This window comes from Corvus moneduloides, chromosome 7, assembly GCF_009650955.1.
Source record: "Corvus moneduloides isolate bCorMon1 chromosome 7, bCorMon1.pri, whole genome shotgun sequence".
NCBI lineage: Eukaryota > Metazoa > Chordata > Aves > Passeriformes > Corvidae > Corvus > Corvus moneduloides.
This window is the reverse complement of record NC_045482.1, coordinates 32855167-32880358: the sequence shown is the minus strand read 5'-3', so window position 1 is coordinate 32880358 and position 25192 is coordinate 32855167. Positions and strand designations below refer to the sequence as shown.

General features: G+C 38.5%; 1 protein-coding gene across 3 annotated transcripts in view; it reads right to left on the bottom strand.

The window, feature by feature from the left end:
- The window catches only part of MGAT5 (alpha-1,6-mannosylglycoprotein 6-beta-N-acetylglucosaminyltransferase), a 116896-nt gene that overhangs the window by 51073 nt on the left and 40631 nt on the right, over nt 1–25192 (bottom strand). For all 3 annotated transcript variants that reach the window (XM_032114984.1, XM_032114982.1, XM_032114983.1), the window contains 4 exons: nt 21455–21842; nt 17384–17551; nt 4937–5013; nt 3358–3447 (listed from right to left, as the gene is read on the bottom strand). In XM_032114984.1, coding sequence (XP_031970875.1) covers nt 3358–3447; nt 4937–5013; nt 17384–17551; nt 21455–21692 — 573 coding nt within the window. In that variant the 5' untranslated portion in view covers nt 21693–21842. The remainder of the gene's footprint in view (nt 1–3357; nt 3448–4936; nt 5014–17383; nt 17552–21454; nt 21843–25192) is intronic.

Here is a 25192-nt window from a genome sequence, read left to right as displayed (position 1 = left end):
CTCCCCAGAGGCAATGCCACCCATGAAAATGATAACTGTGCCAATGCCATTATAGTGTTAAACAACTGTCTTTTTCAAAACTAAATGCTAAGTTTAAAATAAAGTAACTCTCCTCTGTGGGCATCATGGTTAAAAGGAAGCAAGTTTAATTTGCTTTTTAATGTTTGCTATTTCTAATCCCTGTCTGGCTCTGTATTCAAGAGAAAGTAAATCTGGTTTTGCTATTCAGGCCATTTGTATCTCCTCCACTCTTCAAAGACTCCAGCAAATTCGTGTTCTGAGGATCAGAGGGTGGTGAGGCCCTGGCACAGGTTGCCCAGAGAAGCTGTGGCTGCCTCATCCCTGGAAGGGTTCAAGGTCAGCTTGGACAGGGCTTGGAGCAACCTGGGATAGTGGAAGGTGTCCCTGCCCAAGGCAGGGGGTTGGAACAACATGAGCTTTAAGGTCCCTTCCAACCCAAGGCATTCCATGAGTCTATGACCCCACAGTTGTGTATCACACCCCAAGAATGATCCAGTGCCTGCAGCAAAACAGCAAGAAAGAAGTGCAAAAATTCTTTCAGTTTCACCTGCAAGTTTGTACAGGGGACAGCTTTAAATAAAAGACAGAAGCCTGGAGATGCTGGGCTGCCACACTCGCCTCCCATTCTGCTCAAGCAGCCAAGACACAAAGCAGTGGAGAAGAGCTGTTCCTGAGTTCCTGCAGGAGTGCCATCCAAAGCAAGGCAGAACTGCTGATACCTGCACTTGTGCAAGCTCTTCAGGAGAGAAGACCTGGGGCAGCCTGGATTTTGTCAGCATTGTTTCTATTTTGCAGGCACTCATGGGGGAAACATAACAAGAGCACATGGCTGATACCCAAAGGCTGAGGTTTAGTCCAACCTTTTGTTTCTGAGCTTTTACATACATTGTGGACAAGTTACTTTGTGTCTCTGTGGTTGGGACCCATATTGCACACCAAAATGAAATGTTTTGGGCTCCTTTGTTTACAAGTTTAAAATTCCATTACAAAGAGTACTGGATGAGCATAATGTAACATCCTAACTGAACCGCTTCAGAAGAAAAAAAGTAGATCCCAGAAGAGTATGAAAGAGCACAGACACTTGTCACAGTAGACTGTTGAGGTGATTTTAAGAGTGAAAGTAGATATACACATAATTTGATGCACATCATTTTTCCAAACGGAGCTTGTACATAATGTGATACATTTATTGCCTTTTGAAACATGCACGTACACAACCATCTCACTCCAATAGTCTAACCTTGAAGTAAAAAAGAAAAATCTTAACAGTAATATCCTTTCCATTACCCTAATGCATTTTAAAATTTTAAATCAGCAGTTCTGACTCGAGAGCTCTGTAGATGCATTTATCATTCAGCTATGCAACCACGCTATAAACTGTCAACTCTTCATCACTGTCCACTTTGACAAATTACTCTTGCAACAGCATTTCCAAGTTATCCCTAGCAGCCAACACACCTCATAAATCCACATCATTGTAGTGTTATTAGAATTTCATTTCATGCTTGCATTCGCAAACATTTAAGCTTTCAACCTCTGCTGCTGGACATTAATCATGAAATTAATCATAGGATTAAGAATGCCAAATTTAAACTCAAGGTTACTAACATGCTCACCCAATATTGGTTTAACATTCTGTCATAAGAAAACACTCTACAAAAAAAAAAGGACAAGACCTTTTCCCGAAGTTAGGAAATATGCACATAGGCTAATTGCACTTCTTTTCCTTCATGAAATGAAAATTGACCAAATTCAATATTGCTGCTCAAAGAAAAATTTCAAATCCCAAGACCCTAGAAAAAACAACCATTTGGCCTCTGAAAGTCTGCTCACAGTTGGCCATGAAAGATCAATTATGAAAGAGCTAACAGCATCAAATGACTTTCAAAACTGATGATCAGAGAAGATTGTCACGTAAAAAACTGTGATTTAATAGAAATGTAAAATAATAAATGTCATTGAAGAATATTAGGTTCTCACATTCAGTTGAGATACATCATCATTTTTAAGATATATTTGCATTAAAACCATGAAGCACCTGCTAGTTGACAGAATACTAATGACCAGGCATAACTCTGCTGATGCTAAAACAAAATCTTCTAGTAGAAACCTTAGATCAACTTCAGATGATTATGAAACCATATCTCTAGCTTCTATGATAAATAACAAGATAAATAATATAGTCCTCCTGTACCTTTTCCTTCCCCAGCTTCACAGCCCATAAATAAATCAACACTCAGTGCTAGAAATGGAATGAGTCAAAACTGTGATTCAACCCAGCCTTTGTTATGTCTTCAGATAAATGTTTTGGATATGCATTTAACTACTGCTGCTTCAAGCAACACCCCCAGAAGTTCAATGACAGTCAACTGAGTAAATCAACAGAAACTGCTTTGATTACAACCACGTTACTTCTTATAACAGACTTACTGTTTTAATCTCAGACACATAATTCAAAATCCCAGCCTAACCCTCCCCATCCTACAGAAGCTACAAAATTAATATTAGTTGCAATCCTGCAGCCACATTGGCTCTTGCACTTCTTTGCAAGCAGTGAGGCGCTGGATATCAATACCACTTCTAAGATCAGTTGCCCTAAGTTATCAAAATTTTACTTGTAAGAAAGAAGAGGCCAAATGATCAAATACACCTGACTATTTCTGGCACACACACTTCAAGCCAGTAATAGAGCTCATGATAATTGATTGACAAAATTAATTCTTGGGAAACAAGTGTTACCCAGGAAATAAGAAAAAAAACCCCACCAGGACAAGCACCCTACTCAGTTGTGTACGAAACAGCTTAGGTTGTGCCAGGTACCAAAGGCTTCAGCCAATATAGCTGCAACTTCACTCAAAAACTTGACATTCAGGTTTTTTTATTTTCTGTTAACAGATTTCACAATTCACAGTCTCAGAGCAGGAAGTGGCCATACTGCTTAGGACCATGTACCATCTAGTTCCACTTTCTGAATTTTCCATTCCAAATGCCTCCCTATTAGTACCTCAGCAGCTGCATTAAAAGCAACAGAAAGAGTGTTTAAAGGCAAAGATCTCTGACTGAACTTCCCATCCAGGTTTAACAGGATACCCAGCATGGACTCCCTGGAGAGCTGCTGCTTACATCACTGCAGTTACAAACATTAGAATTCTCCAGGCTAGAAACCCCTGCAGTTTATGAATAATGGCAACACACTTAATAACTCCGTTTTAATAACTTTTTCCTCTTTACACAATTTTTCTGAAGAAAATGATGATTTCTTTCAAGAAAAGTACAGTTACCAAATCTATGAAGGTAATATGATATTCCCCTTCTGCTGATTGAAAGATTACTGACCTCACTGAGGTAAATAAAAAAGGAGCACGTGGACCCATCTACACCGTAACTTGCATAACAGGGATCTGATCGCCACATATCTTTCATCCACTGTAACAGAAGAAAAGACACAAAAGTCTGTTAGGTTAAAGCACAACAAAATAGCTGTGTTTCACACCCAACCCAGGAATAATGGAGGAAGTGGCAAAGTGACTACAAACATCACAAATACTAAACCAGAAATTTTATTAATAATACACACTGCATCCCTGCGTTCAGTAATGCTGGGGAAGCAACAACATAGCAGATGTGAGCACAGCTTATACAAACCAGCAGCCAGGCAAGCAGAGGCAAATATGAAAAGGAAAATAAAACTGGGATCCAGACATATGGCTGTGGCTGGAGTTGAATGCGTTGTGTGTTCCCCACCATGATATGCTCCCTCTAGAATTTCAAAGATCATTTCAGTTACCAAGACTGAAATCTGCCAAGAATCTGCCATGTCTGCAGAAGCAAATAATTAATTTCAGTTCATATTTTAATATTCAAATAATTTATTACATAGTCACTATGCAGCCAGTTTGCCAAAACAGATCAAAACACAGACCAGAGATTCAAAACGTAGAGACTTTTAATTTCACAACTACTTGAGCATTTAAGCAATCAGAAATTTTACTGTTGTCCCCCACTAATCACATAAAATCACAGAATGGTTTGGGTTGGAAGAGAGCTTAAAGATCACCTCATTCCAAGACCCCTGCCATGGGCAGGGACAACTTCGATTAGACCAGGTTGCTCAGAGCCCCATCCAACCCGGCCTTGAACTTTCAGGGATGGGGCATTCACAAGGACAAATCAGTATCCCTTACATTTGAAACATATCTTGGGGAAAAAAAGCCCTTAAAAACTTCCATCTCTGCAAGTTTGGTGGAGTTTCTTTGGTTTTTGTTGCCTTTTTTTTCCCTTTCCAACTAAAGTCTGATACCTTGTAATATTTAGCCTTTCCAACTGCATTATTAGTAAAATACAGGATTTTTGTAGAATCCAGTGTGAATCCCAGAGTTCTGGTTGCACACTCAGGCACTGCCTGCTCGTGAGCAGAAGAGGCAGAATGCTTCCAAGAGAAAAGGGGAAGAGAGGAACCACACAGAGCTGTGGGCAAAGAGAGGAAAGAAGTGCAAAGAAACATCATGCTGAAAAAGGCGCTGGAGTGAAGTACCACATAATCACAGGCCTGGGGCAGGGGAGCACCAAATTACTCATCATAGGGAAGAAAACAGGGCTTTTTCAAAAGGAGAAGTTTCTGAATAACAAGATAGCATTCAAATAATAAGGCATTTCAGTAAATAATATAGCATTTTAATATCACAAATTTTTCCCTGTCTTGTCAAAATTTGTCTTAAGAGGATGCCACTTTATTTCTCAGCAGCAGTAGTATTAAAGGCTTGAGGTGAGCAATGCTGCAGTGACACACAGTCAGTCCTAAATAGCCTATTTTTTGACTTAGTTGTCCCTGTTTTATACCACTGAGTAGTGGCCTCTTGCAACATAAGTTCCATTTTTAATAGAATGCACATAAGATTAAAACCAGTTCACTTACCTTTATTTTCCCTTCACAGTGAGGAAAACCATCCATAGGAGGCAATTCACACTGTTCCTGGGCTCCATTTATGAGATCTAAAGAGAAACACAGACCATAACTGAGCTTCATTTTGCAGTTATGACAGAGAGCCTGATGAATCCTTCCATTTATTTTCATAAATCTACAGTCCAGACTGACTGAAGGGTCCTACTGGGTAATATTTGTTATTACATTAAAACTCAGTGTGCTCCATTTTGACCATAGAAGAAAATGGCTGCATAGATTTCAACACTGACTTGAAGTAAAAGTGCCGAATTACAAAAGCCAATCTATGAAGACTTAAAAATTAAGCTAATCCATACTGAAAATAACAAGAAGAAAATATTTTCCTAATCAGTGTGCTTAAAACTACTAAATTGCAACAATTTGTTTTCATTTGTCAAACATTTATAGGATGTATATTGCTCTTAAACATAAAACTAGTTTTTCAGGATCTGTTATCACTTTATCAAATACCCACAATTTGAAACATGGCACCAGATATATATGACCCAATTAATAAATGTTGCAATATGATCTAATTTAACAACTGAGTAGCACTACATCACATCTCACAAGAAATATTTCGTATGGTCTCCCAAGATCTTTTTTCCTTCTTTTTTTGCCCATTTTAATATTCTTTCATTCTAGATTATTGCAACGCATTAAAGAGTGTAATATAGAGTAAGATTTCTAGCCCATGAGCCAAGCAAAAAGCAGCAGTTTTAAAGGACATTACCCCTTCAGCTTCAAGGGACTTTCTTCTTAGAAGAACCCTCTAATGCAGGCCTTTAAGGCAAGAAAAATTATTACCATGGAGGAGAGATTCTTGCCAAAGGCAGTGGGGGATAAGGTTTTCAATTTAGGTAGTTCATCCCACAGTTACCTAAATTATACCTGCATCATTTCTGGCTTTTCCTATTGGCAAGAATCGAGATCATTAAAGTCAGCCAGCCATCAACCCAGGAACACTTTATGCTGTGGCAGTAACAGTGCACAATTTCACCCAGAATATGCTAATTAGAGAGCCCAGAAGAAAAAACATAAAAAAGGCTGCAGTATTAGAACAGTGACAAAAATCTGTAGGTAAAAGTTAGAATGTTGCATTATATTATTATACGCAAATGTCACGACCTGATTTATCTACTTTCCAATTTTTTTGCAAATAGCTTCTTTTAAAGATAAAACTTGTGATGTGAGCCAAGCATTGCAAAGTGAACTTGATGGGGGAAAGAAGAATCATGCCAGGAAGTCACCACTTCTTTGTCAGTCTCTGCAGTGGGAGTGATTTGACAAACTGAGCTGTACTGCCAACGACAATAGCACTGAAGCAAAGCAGTTTGTACAATGACTTTGTAATTTCAAATCAATAAGTACTTTCAGAATATTCTGCCTATCTTCCTAACCTTGTGGGATTCTTGCAGACCAGACCACCGACACCTAAGGCTCTGATTTCTGCTCTGAATAAGAGCATACAGAGCATGAATACCGATAGCAGCAATTTAAAAGTATATTCTCAATTCAGTCAGTACAGCTACACAATAATAGGACATTTTGCTTTACTGCAGTTCAGGAATCAGACCTACCACTTGAATCACACCAAAATCAGTACCTGAGATCAAAGAGTAATAAAAAGGCATTGTTACTATTACGGTAATTTTCAATAATCAATATAATTCCATTAGAAAGCTTTATGGTCTAAATGGGTTTGTGGGCTTTTCTTTTTTTTTTTCCCTAACTCCTAAGTCTGAATGCAAAATAACAGCTTTACATAAGGCACATAAAATTCAAGATCTTCCTAGAACAAAAAAGACCTCTGAAGTCTCTGGTACAATATCAGAGATGCAGCTCAGCCATAGGGAAAGTTCAACTTTCGGCATCATATTGCATTTAGGGTGAAAATGCTGAATGTCTGGGTATAGCTTGCCAACAAGAATGAGCCATGATTTCTGTAATTTAAAATTAAAAAATGCCATCTATCTCAAGTTAATTATGCTATCATATGATGGCTTTCCTCTTCAGAGGGTTAGTCAAGCATATCCTCTCTTCTTCTTAAGTCCTATTAAGTACAGGGTAATACATAAGCACAAGCTCTAATTCTTATTTTACAGCACACAGTGCCAAGTCTATCACTTATACCATATTTCATTTTAATGGGGATCTCATGGCCTGTTAAAGAAAGAAAGGGTGGAGGAAACACCCAAAATATGGACAACAGCCTGATTTTTGGTAGGCACACAACTGCAGTCTACATGTTTGCTTTTGTCATGTGTAAACACATTTTCTGCATCCCAGTGTGTTTTTGTAGATGGGCAGAGTCTTTGCTACTGCTCATTTCTTGCAAGGTCTTACAGGAACTCTGTATTCGCAAGATCTATTTGCAAGAATAAAAACCCTCTTCCAACAGTCACACATTGCACCAGCCTCACACTTCCACAGCTCCCATCAGCCGTGGCAGTACCATACGCAGATACTTCCCAAGCAGAAACCCTCCCAGCCCTCCCTGTTCCTGTCCATTCCAAGAAGTAAAAAGTAAAAGACAGACATTTTTCTCAGCAGAAGCTACAGCCTTTCTCAGGCATCTGTTCTCCCCTGTGGCCAGTTGCACTAAGGCTTTTCCAGAGCAATCCCACTCTTGATCTTCCACTGGAATGGGTTACACACAGAGCATGGATCTCTCCAGGATAACCTGCTCGTATAGGGAACACGGAACACTAGTGCCCACCTTTATCACCTCTGTCCATGCTGAAACACTAGTGTGTCTGGTAGTATTTCCTAGAATATCTGACATCTTTCCCCCTTCTTGCTGGCAACAGTAAACACTCCTAGGATTCCCCTTCCTCAAAATGTTCATGTTTTTTCTCCACCATAGTCCACAGACACAGGAAATGCTTTACACAATCACCAGCTCCCCACTTCTGTCTTCCCGTTCAGCTTTACCATGGATCTATATCCCAAGCACCTACATCAGCTTTCACTTGCTTTATTCTCAGCTATTAATCAGGTAATAGCACAGTGAAAGCAATTCTACAAAGCTTAAATGTAAACTGTCCCAATAAACAATTTACATACAACTATTATCCAGAGCAGAAAAAAATGCAGCAATATGTGCATACAAGAGGAAATGAATGTCAAAGAATAGGAGACGGAACACAGAAATGCAACTCTGTTCCATCTGAGTATTCCCTAGAGAAGCAGTCTTTCCTCTGTGCCCATGAACAGGAAGCCAGCTGATGCAGTCAGACTGGAAACACATCTACATCAAAGACTGCTGTCCAAAGGAACAACTGCCTGCAGAAATGGGCAAGTCAGTGCTGGTTTCCACACATAAGCCTGAGAATTCACTGCAGAACTCTGAATTCACCTGTGAATAATCCTGACAGTTCCAGTCAACTACTACTTGCCCTGGTTGTACCTTTTCTTCTTGGCCACAGCCAGTGCCAAGTTCTAGGCTGAGAATCATCCCCTCCCAAATTTTTTTTCCTCAATGATCAGACCCTGTACAAAGAATTACATTTCTGCTCCTCTTGCTGCTTATTTTAACTCAGCATGGAGGGTGTGCTGGAGCCTGCTGGTAACACCTCATAGCTGGCTCCTCTTGAACAGGAATCCAGAGCTGAAGAAATCTTGTGTTTCCCACGAGCAGCTGAGACCAAGCTCAACCAGATACCAGCAATTTACACTTCTGAGTGTGATCATAAAGACACGGGAGATAAAGAAGTGGAACCCTGGGGATGCCAACTACACATGAGGATCTTCCAAAACGTGAAAAGCAAGCATTAACATACAAGTCAAGACTTAGGAGTTTTTCATCATTTGGAGATAAAACCCCAAACCCTAATATCTTATGAGGATTCTTCTTAAAAAGTCTGGATAGATGTCTTATGCTGTTAGCAAGTTCACATTGGATAATTCTTTCCCGAAGGGGAAAACTTCATTAAGCCAGACATTAAAGTTACTTTTGTTGGAAAATAGTATTTGAGAAACCACAGGAATTTTTATCCTCATTTAGGATTTATGTAATTTAAAATGCAAGTTCTGAAATCTCCTTTCCCAGCCAAAACTTTAACTTAAAGCCAAAAAGTTAGAAATACAACTGTCAAGTTAGTACAAAGCAACAGTAGTTAATAAACACACTTTTTTCTCATAAACTTTGTGAGCCATTATATTAATTTCTGTTCTACACACACCTAAGTATTTTTGAATTCATGCATAGCTTATCTCCTCTTGACTGCTGTTATGAAAAGATGTAATTATTAAACACTTATCTCTTATGATGTTACATTAAAAGTCAATGCACTGACAAACTAAAAACATGAACATAGCTTATTATAAATCTAAGAGCATGCAGTTGGTACTGATCATCCTGGAAAAAAAAAAAAGAGAAATATGGATAAAACACCAACCAACTGCAAATTTTAAAAATCCTCTTTAAATATCTTGTGAGGTCCTGGGATATATAAAATATAACTAACAAACTCCATCCTCATGTTTAGAAAGAAGCCATATGTTCCCTTCACAAATGATCTACAGCTTTGCATCAGACATCGTTAGAGCACAGCAGGTGAACCTGAACTTGTGAACAGCCCTCAGTTGTTTCAGTGCAAAGTCTGGCACGTCAGCATCAACGACGTGGCAGATTTGAGCTAAGCCACCAACCTTGCACTGGAAAAGAAGCTTCTCTCTTGTTGCTTGCTAAGAGCAACTGCACCTGCTAAAGCTCCAGGCCTTCAGCACTGCTCTGTCTAAACACCAGTTCACAGACGCAGGTCTTCATTGCCTCCTGCATTTAAACTCCATGTTCACAGGTTTTGTTTGTCATAGTGAAGGTTTACAACACCCACGTGAGAATTACGTGGTTAAAAGCACGGTCTGTGGTAGGGATTGATTTTTGTTTGCTTCGAAGTTACTCTTTAATAAAACAGTAAAAATGAGCAGTAGTGAGTGCTACATGCATATTTTCTCCCTTTCCTATGTTGCACATCCTTCAAATAATGTTCTTTGGAATAGGCTAAAAAATTCTGCTTCAAGTTTTCTCCATCAGACAGTTAGGAAGTCTAGAAATATTCCACTAAGACAGTACACTGAATAAGGGTTATAATTAGTGACTCAGCAGTGACTGCTGTTTGATAGGTGCTCTGTTTGTCATAAGAGTTTTAAAATAGTGATATTGGTTAAAGCAAATGAAAAGGCTGCAATACAGCTGAAATTGCAAGCTGACACCAGCAGCCTACCTTCTCTGCTAAGGACCAGCCTGGCGTTCTTCTGAGAACAGAAATGTATTAAGAATTTAACATGACACTAAAAATGATGTACTTTGGAACCTTGAGGCTTAAACTCTGATTTTCAGACTAGTGCACATTAAAGTATTTTTTGATGATATATAGGACAGATAATAGCTTAAGTCAAAAGTATTCCCATCAGCAGATCTCATAAAATACAGAACCTCTCTAGTATTATAAGGTCAGAGTAATCACACCCAGTGAAATCTATTCACCAATTTTATCTCTGTTTTCCTTCTGGTTTTGATCATTAAATATAAGTACTATTCTAACTTTAATTCATGAAACTGTTCTCTTGTTTATATTTCAGTCCTGAAATCTGGTATCTATGGTTAGACACAGACTGTAGTTAAGGCTGGTTTAGTTTGTATAAGGTCTCCTTTCCCTTCTCCCCCTAATTAACACATTCTCAATTCAATTCACATTTTTCATCTCCAGCTGGTAAGATTTCTTTAAAGAGAGAATTTGCAGTGTGAGCTGAAAGCACTAACAACATATTCAATCAAACGAGCTAAAGGTTTCAAGATTTTAAATGCAGAGCACAAAATGCTTTCTACTAACATTTTAGAAACTTCTGTAGCAAACTGTTGGTATGATTTAAAGAAAATTAACTTTTCTACCTCTAGTCCATCCTCAGACAAGCTGTGCTGCTGTGTTCCATTAGCACTACTGAAATCAATGCAGTGTTGGGAGAATTCAAGTAGTAGTCAAGTGGTTAATCAAAATGCAGCCCAGGGGACCACTAAGAGCCCCCTTCAGCATTACTAACACAGCTTTGCACTGCAGTGGAAAATATTCACCTGTGGTCTTCTGCACACACCACACTGTGATGCGACAGCCAGGTTTGAGGGCACACAAATCTCCCCAGCTCCACACTACTGCCTCTGTGGGAGGGGGAAAATCTTAACACATACACATTTACAGTGTGGAAAAAGAATACAATGAATAAGGCTCAATAAACATGAGTCACAGCAAAACATCACCTCGAGGAAGCTGCAATCTTGACTATCAGAGCCAGTGCAGTCCCACACCCTCTTACAACTGGTAGACACTGGCGCTCTGTGGGGACAGCTGGTTTGCTTTCTGAGGCACAACACACCATATTGACTAAAGAAAAGCCTACTCTAGTCCTCTTAAGACAGGAGGGCAGCTTTGGAATTTAAAACAATATGCAGCATCTTAGCTTTTTGAATCTCTGCAAGTAGAGGACTATGATGGAACTGTGGTTGCAGACTGCTAAAACTAATGAGGCTGTGTAACAAAATTCATCAAAATTCATGGAAACAAATCCACTGATCCTGAGGTTACCTGAGTCTTTCCATCCCACCTAAAAGGCCTCAGAGTGTAGCAGCCCCAAGTCTTCAGGAATAAGGACATGGAAATACCAGGACAAAGGTCCTTCTCACCATAGTAACATTAAAAAAAAAAGCCTTCTTGTAGCATTGCCAAAGCTGACTTTTCAGCCTGCCTTGCTACATATTCACGAAGGATGCCAGATATCTGACAGGCATCCAAGCCGTCATGTCTTAAATGACAAGTATACACTGAAGTCTGCATCTTAATGAGTGAGTTTAAAGATGTTAAAACTAAAGTTGTTAAAAGAGAACTGAACAGCCAACACAGCAGAACAAGTTAATGCACAAGGCAGAAAAGCTAGAGAAACTTTGAGCAGATACACCAGAAATGTCCTCCCTCCCTGTGCAGTGTTGTATGCAGCACCTGAGCCTGGGCTGTTCTTAGGCTTAGCAAGAGCCCTCCAAGCACCAACTGTGCACAAGGGGAAGGCTGAGGAGGATTTAGCATAAACCTTCACTTGCTCATTTTTGTGTGATCAAAGATACACAATTAAAATCATTCAAAGCAGCACTTTTCAAGGCAAAAGAACACTTTGTAAACAACCAGTCTGGCAGAGTTTTCAGTACAATTTTACTGTCTGGGGCATTAGATGGTCAAGCTTATAAAAAATTTAGCTTTTCACTGAACAAGCACAGAAAGAGCGATGACGACCTCTAAAGAAACCCATCCCACAACACAACACACTAACCCCACCCCCACTGCTTACCAAAAAAAAAAAAATCACATGAAGAAAACAGAGATCAGATTCTCTGATCATGTTTGTGCAAGCAGAGTGCCCTATCTGATGAACTATGATAGTGCAAGTCTGTCCCAGAAAAGTCAAAGATTTATTTTATCATTATCTTAGAAAAGCACAACTGTTAAATACCAAGTTGCCTAAACCAAACTGATCCTGTGCCTGTCACATGGAACCAATGATGCAGCTACAACAGTAGAGCCCTGTAGACAAGCTCTCCTTGAAAGTGCCGTGGTTTTGTATTTCCCCATTTCCGTTTAATCATCTCTACAACAGCAACTTTAAATTTACTTAGGGTGTCATTTGCGGCAGTGCCTCAAAGCTTCCTGTTCTAAAGGCTGATGAAAACTCTTATCTCCTAGACAACCAAAGTTTAGATTAATACTTTCCGGTGTGTATGGGAATATATTACTTCCCACAAATTCAAAAAGGATGGCTATCAAATATCTCAGAAGCTTTTCAGATAATAACTTAGATTAATAGAGGAGAGAGAAAAGGAAAGACAGCTTTATTGCTTTCAAAACCAACCAGCCAACTTTACAAGTATCTTTATTAACAATTCACTCATAAACAAAATGGAGGTTCTGGAAAAGCAGTTGAAAATTGTCAGGATCAAAACTACCAGATTGTTTGATGGTTTTATGGAAGGAAGAAGAAAAAGCAAAACATGCTTATGATTTTACACATGGATCTAAAAAGGGGGAAAAAAAATGTAACACCTAAGCTCCCACTCAAGCTCCCCAAGTGTTCACAGCTTTGCTTTTTAACATATTCTCTACAGCCTCACCCTGTAGCACAAGTCCCATCCTCAACTCCTCTACGATTAAAGATATTTATGCTACTAAGAGCTCATGCCCTATTATCCTTTCATACAGCCAAAAAGAGAAAGAAAGCTGTTTTGCTCTTTGCCCTTAATGAAAGATTCCATGAAACTAACTTCAGAGGAAGAACTAGGTGTAGTACCACCCTAAACACACTAAAGCTGAACACAGTAAGGGTATGAATACACAGGACAGTCTACATATACATAATTAGATTGAGAGTCACCAAATCAGACACTGGTTTGGGTTGGCAGGCACCTTAGAGACCATCTTGTTCCAATCCCCTGCCATGGGCAGGGACACCTTCCACTAGATGAGGTTGCTCCAAGCCCCATCCAGCCTGGTTTTGAATGCTTCTAGGGATGAGGAGTCCACAATCTCTATGGACAACTTGTGCCAGTGCCTGACCATTCAAAGAATTTGTTGTTAATATCTAATCTAAACCTGCCCTCCTTCAGCTTAAGGCCATTTGCTCTTGTCCTATCACTCCACGCCCTTGTGAAAAATCCCTCTTGTACCCCCTTTAGGTGCTGGAAAGGGCTCTAATGTCTCCCCAGAGCCTTCCCTTCTCCAGGCTGAACAGCCCCAGTCTCTCAGCCTGTCTTCATTAGGAGAGGTGTTCCAGCCCTGTGATCAAAAGTCAGGATTGAATTGCAAGAAAGTTTGAGTTCACCTACTTCAGAGACAGTTAAGTTACAGTCTGCTAAATCCTCAATAATTTCAACTACTGTTATCACTTTCTTATCACGAAGGAGCATAATCCAGATGGATTTTCTTCAGATCCCCTTATCTGCCAAAACTCCACACCACCACAGAGTGGTATTTCCATGGCAGATTTCACCACTGCTGCCTCAGTTCTACACCACACTTGATAGCCAGATGCGGAACAACTTAAAAAGAAAAAAAACTTTCTTTCATAACTCGAAACAAAGATAGGTATTTTTTCCAAACTGCTAAACAACTTGATTATTTCCCATGCCAGTGCTTCCTTTTTCTTCTGCTGTCAGGCTCTTTCAGAGAAGTTCCTGCTCATTCCTTCAGGAAGTAGATTACAATGGATTATAAACTCCAGGTTTCAACATGTCCTGGCTCAACTCTGAACTTCCCCAGATTTTGTGGCCCACCTTGCCTTCAGTCAAGACTACATTCTGTTTTGTTGAACACTGTTTAAAAACAAGAAAAATAATCTTTGATATTTGTTAACGCTATACTTGCAGAGGGGCCTCGGAAGGAGAAATGCTGACTAATCATCATAATCTCTGTTCTTCCTGGTTTGCACATGAGTACTAATTTTTTTTCCATGAAAGTGTTATCAATACTTAAAGTACACAATGAAGAAAAGCTTACAGTATATTCAGATTAGCCAGTCTAGCCTGCCATCATAGTCAGTTTTAAATTGTAAGAAAAATACTATGTTTTGCTCTTGAATTTGTCATTAGCAGCAGTGAGGGTAAACACAGCATAACCACCTTCCTGTCATTCTGTCTTATTTTATCATTCCTATCTACTCCAGTAGTATATAACCTTTACACAAGGTCAGGGAGGACAAAATGCAAATCTCAGGATGATTTGTGACTCCACTCTTTACTACCAAGGTTTACAAGCAGTGTCAATAGATTCCAGGGTGAACATGAAGCCTCACTTATTTCAGAAAGGCTTTCCATAGGTAAAGGGGCATGGCTGTACAAATTACAGGACCGTAGGTCTCAGTGCACTGTAAAATCCCAATCCAGAAACAATAAATGCATGATGTAGCTCTACTGGAAGCAAGACTCTTGTAGGACAGTCTGCTAATGACATTGCACTGTTTCACTGACAAATGAGGCTATAAAATGCTTAATTTACTGCAGAGTTTTAAGCAGCAACTCTTGAGGCAAAAAAAAAAGTAAACTCAAGAAGCCTTCAAAAGAGATTACCAAAATTATTAAACATGATGTTAATCAGATGCTGCACAAACACTACAGTTGTCCAGACAGAAAGACCAAAATTACTGACAATAATTAACATGAATTTGTCTAAAGTCAGCATTAAAATATTACAACTGCTAGAGAGAGGAAGGGTAATCCTAACATGCTTGCTTTGTGATCACAGTGTAACAGCTGAATGTTATAAAGAAAAGTATTATCTGTATTTGTACACGTACATGTTTCAACTTCAGTAAAATGACAAATTGTTGGGTAACAAAATGCCTTTACCACAATTTTCAGATTACCTCAATTGCTCTAACACAATATACAAGGGATGTTGTTGAAATATTATAGACAAAACCAACACTGGTATTGTAATCACAATGTCCTCACCTAGCTTATTTTCTGAACAATTCCTTCCTAACAGAGAAGATATTTATATTATGATTATGCTGGAATCATATGGCTTCCAGAGTGTGCTGTCAGGAAACTGCCACAAAGGAAGAAGTAGAAACAAGTTTTTCATTTCCATTTGGCTGCCTCTGATCTGAGCAATTGCCACTGATTGCTTCAAATGGATGAAGAGCAGGCACTTAACACAGGGATTAGCTTCAAGCTCTACTCTAACCCTTGGTACTATCCAGCCTGGAGGTACCTGAGCAGTGACATTATCTAGTCATCAGAACAATACATTAATCAAACCTTAAGAAACTCTTACCTAAAGGTTTTTCCTGTTGCTGCTGTTAAACATTCAGACATTTTAAATTCGGTGTACCAAGAGTCAAAGGTAAAAAACCTGCAGCTCTAATAAGAGGAATTGTGTTCTTTGCCACAGAGCAAGCCTCAGGCAGCACTAAGTACTGCAAACACTGCAAATGGAAAACTCTTACCAGTCTCCTTCAATGTTGCTCCTGAATACCAAAACTGTGAATCTAGCCCACTCCAAGAATAATAAACAACATTCAAATCACCCTAAGAACTCATGAAAGATGTTTCCTATTCAGGTAAGAACAATGAACCTTTGCCTATAAACTTTAAAGCAACAACATGAGTATGCCTGTTCCAATTATCTGCAAGTCTAAGGAAATAACAGCATCAAGTCTCTTTTGTCCAGCTACGAAAGGAAACATACAGGGACGTTTTTCATTTTATATACGGCCCAGAAACTCTTAACAGTGCTGTACTTGCTCACTTTCCATCTCAGTAGAAGTTTTTCCAACCAAGATCTTGTGCTGGATGCTTTGTGGCAGGAACGTGGTTTACCCTGTCAGCACCCTGCAGGTGCTGCACCTCTTCAGGTACTTGTTCCTGATCTGCCTTCGGTTTAACCAAGACAAGACAGATGGGGGGAGGGAAAGGTCTGTCTGACCAAGAGATAACATGACTTTAGCACCCTGGTACAGACCAATGCAGTTAGGACTGAGCAGCTGAGAGCAACTCTGCTGCCATACTGTCTGTCATCAGTCAATCACTCGCAAATCTGCTTTCCTACACTTGTTCCAGTGCCATTTTCCTACCAAAGGTAGCATTTGCTTCTCTATTTTGACCAATTTAAGCAAGTAACACCTTCTCAACAGAAGTATTTATTTTTGCAGGAAACCCAAGGACAGACAAGACATAGGAGCACAGTTACCAACTTATTTGCCAAGTTGCCTTAACTTTTCTGGTCTGTTCTCTTTTTGGGACTGTAAAGATCATCAGACTTAGACTCAGACCTTCCTATGAGTCAGGACAGCCAGTATCTGTGTCGACTTGGCGGCAGAACAAAACAGTCCATTCATTGAAGACAAAATTAGTGACTTCAAATGTCATCTCAAAGCATGTTTTTATTTTAGCTGAAGTTACCAGGTAGGTGATCTCTCTGTGTCAAATCCTAAGAGCCATGAAACACTGTAGGGGAAGACATTTTTAAATAATGATGAACAAATATAATAAATGTTTTCTTTCCATTAATAATCAATAATGTGCATATGGAAGAATGGCAGAGTAGATTGATACAAGCCAAAATAGTTAGGCTTAGAGAGAAAAGATCTCCTCAGTTTCATCATTATGAAGTGCAACCATTTAAAGCATGAAGCATCTACTATAAATGGGTAGACTATTCCCTTTAGCAGAGAATTTGATTTTTCTAATGTGGGCAAGTTACCACAGAAGAAAGATCTTCCTCTAAGCTTGGACTTCAGATTGTCATTGATAAAGCTGACTTCAAATTTTGTTTTCTAAGACATTCCAAATATCTAACACTGAAAAATCATGTCATGGTCAAGAGAGAAAAGGTTCAGATTAAACAGCCCATAAATAATTTCAGTAATTGCTGTACACACCTGCTACATTAAGCTTTTCAGCTGCTCCTAAGCTGGGAGCAGAAGTGGTAGTATTGTTGGTCGAGTTTGCTCCTGTTCCATTAAGTACAAGATTTTCCACCTTGGACTCCAGCTTCCCAATGCGCTGCAAGATATTATCCAACAGGACAGCAAGTGTCTTCTTCAAATCTGCAAATGAAAAGTTAAACTGCTTAATAATGCAATACACACTTGTCAGACAGAATCAGAAAATAGATACAAGAATGAGACTGGAGATAAATATATCTAGAGAGAGAGAGAGAAAGAGAGAGGGAGACTTTCTCAGTGCAAATCTTTGCTATTACCAGCTCTATACACTCATGTTCCCTACTTTGTTCAGCCTAAGATAGAAGTTTCCCTGGCCATGGAACTTGTCAGCCTGTCTATTTAACAAAGTACACTGCAACTCATATAGATATCCACATTCAAGGTGAAATGTGTGTCTTTATGGGAACAGAAAAATGCTTGGTTTGCAATGGCTCAAGTAATAAGAAGCTGCTTAAATAATAGAGAGTCTAAACCTAAATCTGTAGTCAAGCACCATCAGAGGAACAGTCTGTTGATACTCAGTCATGAAGGGAACAAAAATCCCCTTCCCAGAAAGGACAGCTTTGAGCCAGCACAAAAACCTTCTCCTGCATCTCCTCCACATAATCAGCTTCTGAACTGGCAAATTAAAACAAAACAAAAAAAAGTTAAGCTCAACCTTTCTGTTGTATTCACAAAACACCAAAATCATGTTTCCTTTCTTCAGTCTGTTGGTGATTGTCTCTGTTTGGTCTGACACAGCACTTCCTTGGCATGGAAAGCAATGAACAGTAACAGGAATTTGCATATCAAATGACAAAACGGAAAGAGTTCTCTGATATTTTTTTCCTTGGCTTTTATTTTGTTCAGATTCCTTGAAGGAACACAAGACAGTTTGGCAAGTTAAAAGAACTGTGGGCAAGAGGAGAAAACTAGACCACTATCAGATTAAACTTTATAATTATAATGGCAACAAGCCAAAAAAGACACTATTGTCCTTTGTTCATTTATCCTTGTAGAGACTAAAGAATTTGGTATGAGAAATTTACATTATTTTTCCATTTAATTACATAAAATAATTGCATGTGTACTAGTATAATATATTTTCTGTTTTACACAACTTTAGAATCATCTGTAACAGAAAACTTCTCCATACATCCGTTGTATTTTTGCCACGTTCATTCTGTGCTTTTTTTATTTTTCCCACGACTATCTCAATTCTTGTGCAAATGAGAGACTAAATAAGGAAATGCTATTACTTTTGAAAACTCATAATTCTTTTCTCCAAATGAGAGTTATATTTATTCCTTGGTGCCATAAAGAAAGCCTTTCTCATTGTTACTGTGTTTTCCTTTGTCCCGAAAAGATCAGAATATGGAATCTGAAGCACTAGTCCACACATTCGGACTATTTTAAACGAGGTCCAGAAGTCATTTAATGCCATAGTGTGCAGAAGAAAAGGGAAGAATGGACTTAACATGAACAAAACCACAGTACAGAAGGAGGAAAAAAATCTAGGAAAAAAAGTAGTAAAAAAAATTTAGGAAACAGTGAGGAAGAAACATAACTTACATAAAGGCATACACAGATCAGAAAGACAGAAAAGGTAAAAATTTATTATTTTTTAGTTCTGATACCAAAACACTGATATGAGAGACAGCTTGTCAGAACAAAAAGGCAAGTGGAGGCTAGTTTGAGAAGGGGAGGGCAGAAGCACAGATTCATAGAATTTTTGTAAAAGAACTCTTTACTGCTATAAAGAAAAATCCAATATTCACTGTGTATATCTGAACTATAACTTTTGAAAGGAAAATGTTTGATCCACCTACCTGACAGGTAGAAAGAAAAAGTGAGAAAGTAAACAAGCTGTGCAACCACAATAAGGAATGACTAAAAACCTTTCAGGTGGGTAAAAGCAGCCAAATCAAGTAAACATTAAATTTATTCCTGAACATGGAAATCATGACTTTGCTCACTTAAAGCAATCAGAGGATAACATTAAGAAAAATAAAAAGGCTAAATAAGCAAGAGCAATAATTTTCACAGAATACTGAAGAAACCTCTACCAATTATTATTAACATCCATCATTAATGTGCTTATTTCTGAAAAGCTAACCTGATTATTTGCTGGCAACAAGTCATTTGGTATGCCAAACAGGACAAATTAACTTATTAAGTAATTACCTTACCCAGTTTCATAAAGTATTATTTAATATGGCGTTATTCACTCATCAGAGTGCTTTTCCCTGAAATATTTCAAATAACTGCATTACCATTATTTTGCATCTTTCCAAACTACTTTGTTAAAAACACCTGACCAAACTTAAATTTTAAGTCTTTAATCTTAAAAATCTTCTCAGCCATGGACTTGAAATTTCTACGCAAACCTTATCTTTCCCTTCACAGAAGTGTTAGAAAGTTATTTCACCTGCTTCCAAATGCAGTTTAACTTCTCCTCAGGATCTTGACCAGTGTTTGGAGGCAAGTCAACTATTCCTCAGCAGGATTTGGAACAGGAAATTAATGCCACAGGCAACAAGCTGCAGGGGGAACTTAGCTTATGGATATCTTGTACCCATATTAATGCAGTTACCTTCAATATCTGCAGCCAGATTGTTTGGGGTTTGTTGTCCATTTTCTTTAATTCACCTACCATCAAACACCCTTGGCACAGTAACAGGACACTGGTGATGGCTATACAGCAGATAAAGTTTTGTTTTGAGCCTAGTCACACAATCCTCTAGGTATCTCTACTTGCTTGGACAGCCTCAACTCAAGTATTGATCTAGTACCACTGTTTTGCTTGTGTTGCTTTGTAAGGCTACAATTCCAGTATAGTTCAACATGCAGCCACAAACGTGGAGGTACAGAATAAGAGCAGGTTGTTATTCAAGCAATGAAGCAATATAATTGTTAGCTATGTTGGGGAAAATAATCTCAGGCTTACAGGCAAGCAAAAGCACACAAACTCTTAAGATTTGGTTTTTAGAGGAAAAAGGAGTGGTGACAGAAACACGACACAGAGAGAACCTTCCAGGAGGATGTTTTCATTGCATGAGCCAAAAAGTACAGAGCATTAAGAGAAAACTAGAGAAAAAGGTGCAGCTTTTCTATCTATCTGTTGCATCCTAGTCTATATTCTTTGTCTAAGCATACAAAAACTATCTACTCAATTTCTTCAGAGCTGAATATTAAGACAACTATAAAAGAAAACAAATCTAGATGACTAATTAGTTTTCCAGACAGCCTGGAAGTGCATAGGTAAGTAGGAAAGAAAGCGAGTCTAAAAACTGCTAAACAAGTAAGGTGTATTATGTGATCTTAACAGAATGGAAAGGAACAACACGTAACCTGAAATTTGATTATTTTATTTAGTAATATTTTCTGGTAATAAGCTTCATTCTTTTCTGCTTGCTTTGTCTGACACATGCACAAAAACTTAACTCTCCTGTACAAACTGGAAGAGAATAAGCATTAAAACCTATTGCCAAAAAAAGCACTTAAACTCATAGAGTTTTCTGCCCTGAGGCAAATAGGATATATTTAAGCTTAATTTAAGATTATACCAGATAAGTAAACTTAAACATTAAGTAAATTGACTGAACAAAGAAGTTAAATGGGAAAGAAGAAGAAATAAATATAGCAGGTCTCCATTTTATAACTAAGGCAAGTTTTTCCACAGGGAATTTCTTAGATCACTGAAACGAAAACTGAAAAGCCTCCCAAGTTTCTTGCAAACACCAAAAAAGTTTTTTAAAACTGAGTTCTAACAAATAACGTAAGGCATATTAGATAGAGCTACTAGACAGATGTAATAAAAATTAGCTGACAGCTTCATTTCCAAATGATTGGAAACATAAAATTTGTCCCACTTCATACTTACAAGGGAAGAGCATTTTCTCCATCTGTACAGAAAACACACAGGGTAAAGTACTGCCAATTGAGCGGCATTATGAAGTAAAATGTTTGGACAACTGAGGAGAAAGCCTTAATCAGATTATCAAGTAACCCAGAGAACACACTTACCATATGCTGTCACTGTCCCAACATAAGGCCCATCAACAACATTTTTATTTTCTTCAGCTAACGCTTTGATGTATCTTTTGCTGAGATCCAAAATTTGCTCACGCAGGACTGAACTGCTTTCGTGTTGTGTTTGTTGCTGAATAGTAAAATGCAGAAGCATCATTCCCCAAATAAAACCAAATGTCACCAGAAAAAAGCCAAGTTTCTGAGAGGACAGCTTCCATGGAGAGAATGCCATGATTCCAACAGCTCCACACAGTTACTACAAAGGTTCCTAAAGCATGAAGACAAACAGCAAGTTCATGGTCCAGGTATATAAATATCACAGAGCAGGACTCAGTCTTATTCCAACTCCTTTGTCAACACATATCTGTATTTCAGTTCCATCCTGTTGCAAGAGAAGAGAAAAAAGCATAGTTAGCACACCTGAAGTTTTTACTGGCCACACTAGCTCTTCCCTCTAAGTGGTACAAACCAGGAGTAGACAATATGCTTGCTTTGTAAATGCTTAATTTGCATATCACATCATTGTACTGGAGTAGCCAGAGCAAAAAGAAGCTGAGAAAAGCACTGGAAAGACAACAAAGGAGGAGCGATGCACCTGAGCAGGAGGAGAACATCTCACAGGATCTGGATCAAATTCCCTGCCTGAAGAGGTTTCTAAGGCGTATTTCAAAGTAGGGCTGCTGTTACATATTTATTTGTGTGTGTGCATGCAAAACTTTGCAATGTTGCCAGTGCAGCAATTTAAGACAATTCTCAGTGTAACTCAGTTCTCAGAAAACAAGTAATTTTAGCTGGCAGTGACACTGCTCGGGGTTCCTGGCAAGGGCTCCAGCATATGGCTAGATAGGTGATCAGGAAATCAGACTCCCTCAGGGGTAAAGAGGAAAGAAGAAATCTACATTATTTAAGCCAATACACTCTCGTGGCTTCCACTGCAAGCAGTTGGGAGGCTGCAATAATGTCCTGCTCATGTGTGGCCTCTGCTGTGCATAGTTACTCCTCATCCATAAAACATCCTCCAACAAGTTTGCTCTTTGCAACTAAATTGAAAACACAAACTTCTGAATGCTGCAACACGTCTTTTGTACATAAACTAATATTCTCAGAGCTTTCCATACACAAGGGAGAAAGAATTGTAATAAAGGCCTTCAAGATACAGTAGGACCAACTTTTCAAGGTAAACTTAATTATAAATTCTGGCATAAACAATCCAAAGGCAAGAAATGGTCTGTGATGAGAGTTAGAGGACGGGTCCTTAGCTTAAAGTCCAACTAGAAGGGATGTAATTAAAGGTAATAAGTGTAACCTATCATGTTAGAACACAGATTTGGTAAAATGTTATCCTTTTAACTTCATAATGCTCCCAGACAGGATTAGAGAACATAATGTTCCCTTCCATTCTGCGCTTGCACAGATAATGCAGATGTTGCTCTGCCTTAATAGGATAATTACTCAGATGCCCAGTGCTCCCTGCTTGTTAAAATTCCCTATGGATCTTCTGCTTCCAGCTGAACCAGGAGTTTTGCAGCAGGACACAAATACTTTTGGAGCATTTACCTTCAACATGTCTTGAGTGTGCACATTTCACATCACTGATTGACTGTAGAAGTGAAGGTGCATTACTTGAACTAAAAGCAGGCAAGGCAGACACTGTCCTGCGCACTCATGTTGCTAAAAGAACAATCTGCAGGCATCTTTTGCTTAAGGAGGAATGGGGCAGAGAAATTAACTGCAAGTACAATGAAAAACATCATAAAGCCCTCAAGCAGACTTTTTTCACACAGAAAGTATCTCAGTAAAGAAAATGAACAGTCTCAACAGGGAAAATTAAGGACTCTGTTTAATGATGTACCCCATACATTTCAGTTAATTTTCCAAGAAATGGCAGGGAGAAGTTTTACTTCTTTCTGTTTATTTAACTATAGCCTTGGGATATTTTTGGGCTAACTGAATAGTAGAATATTGTTACTTCATTAAAAACTGAAAGTTTTACTATTCTTTTGCAATATGGGGTGCGATAAAATATAGAAAATTCCATAGTTTAAAATAACATCACAACTTTAAAAAGAAATCTAAAATATTCAAGATAAACTCCCTCAGTGACTTAACTTTAAGTAAGCACTGACAGCATCCTCTACAGCAATAAGATCTGTAGTTAAACAGTCAGTATTCTTCCCCAATTACCACTTGTTTGTGAAGCAGAAAACACTGAATAAGAAAGTAAACCTATCACCACCATATTTTAACAGACAAGTGTTAATGATTATTTATGACTAGTTGTTTAGGGAAAAAAACCAACCTCTGAACATAATTAACACTAAAAACAGCAATTAAAAATGCAAGTATTCCACAGTCTTCTTTTTAAAGTTCTAGAACTGAAACAAAGATGCTATAAGAAACAGCATAATGACACTGAACTATGAGAATGATTGACTTAAACAGAGCTGTTGACTTTTCTGTTCTATTTATCAACAGAAAAATAAATCTTAAATCCACTCAAAAACAGTAAGAAGGTCGACAGCAAATATTAAGCTTTTGCCATAAGAAAGGACTAAAATTCATTGACAGAGAGAAGAATGGCCCCCACTATTTCAACAAACAGAAAACCCCAAACCCAAATGTCACCAACCAGTCCTATTTTTCCACAAGCAATTCCAGTGGCCAGCAACTTGAGTGCTCAACAACAGGTAGTTAACTAATTAACTTTACAGCACTGCTGGTGGCCATGGATGTTTATAACGAGCACAGCAGAATCCCTGTGCTTCCCAGCTCTTCCATGGCCAGCTGAACTGATTTTGGTATATATTTAATCCCAGATTTGACAGCTGTCAAGGACTGCAACACAACTATTCCCCAGTAAATGATTACCACATACCTATAATGAGTCATTATTTGGTATCTACGTGGACAGTGGACAGAAGATATCAAGGGGTGATGTGGAATGCATGAAGACAGCAGCACAGAAATGTCTCTGTATATTTCTGTTTTGACAGGAAATTAATAACTGAACTGAGCAAGAGCTGAAGCAATAAACACACATTTGTCTACTATAATCATTGATGGATTTTGACTGACAAATTATCTCTCTGCCCATACCAAGACATTCCAAAACTTCAGGTGGTGGTATATTTCCCTTATTCTCCCTCCTAATAAATGTTCCCAAAGGAGGCAATCCTGTTAACTAGTAAGGCATTTTCCTAGTCTAGTCTCCAGACACACATATCTGAAGAGGATATGGGAACCTCTAAAGAATGACAGGTGCTTTTTTTGCACCCACTCCCCACCCCTTTTTTAAGCTTTGGAAAGATGTGGTCCCACTCTAAGACATCTCTTGAAATAATTCCAGCCACCCTCTGGAAACTGGATGTTACAGTGTGAGTTTGTTTGTGAAACTGTTAGGAAGAGAATTCCTCCTGACTTAGTCAGAACAGCTAGTGTACAAAAACTAAACAGAAAGTGTGAATAACAGGATGAAAGTGAAAGGATATACGAGGCAAGAACACTTCTAATAAACAGCATCTTTGTTATGTTCTTTCTCAAATTCAACTCTAACCAGCCAAAATCCCACCACAACTGAAACAACATACTGGGGGATGGAAGGAAGGAGGTTGTTTGGGGTTTTGGGGGTTGTTTTTAAACAGTCTAGTTACATCTTCTGTGAAAAACATGCCACAATTTACAACACAACTGCCCCTACCCTGAACAAAAACGATTCACTTATTTCTTTGAAAA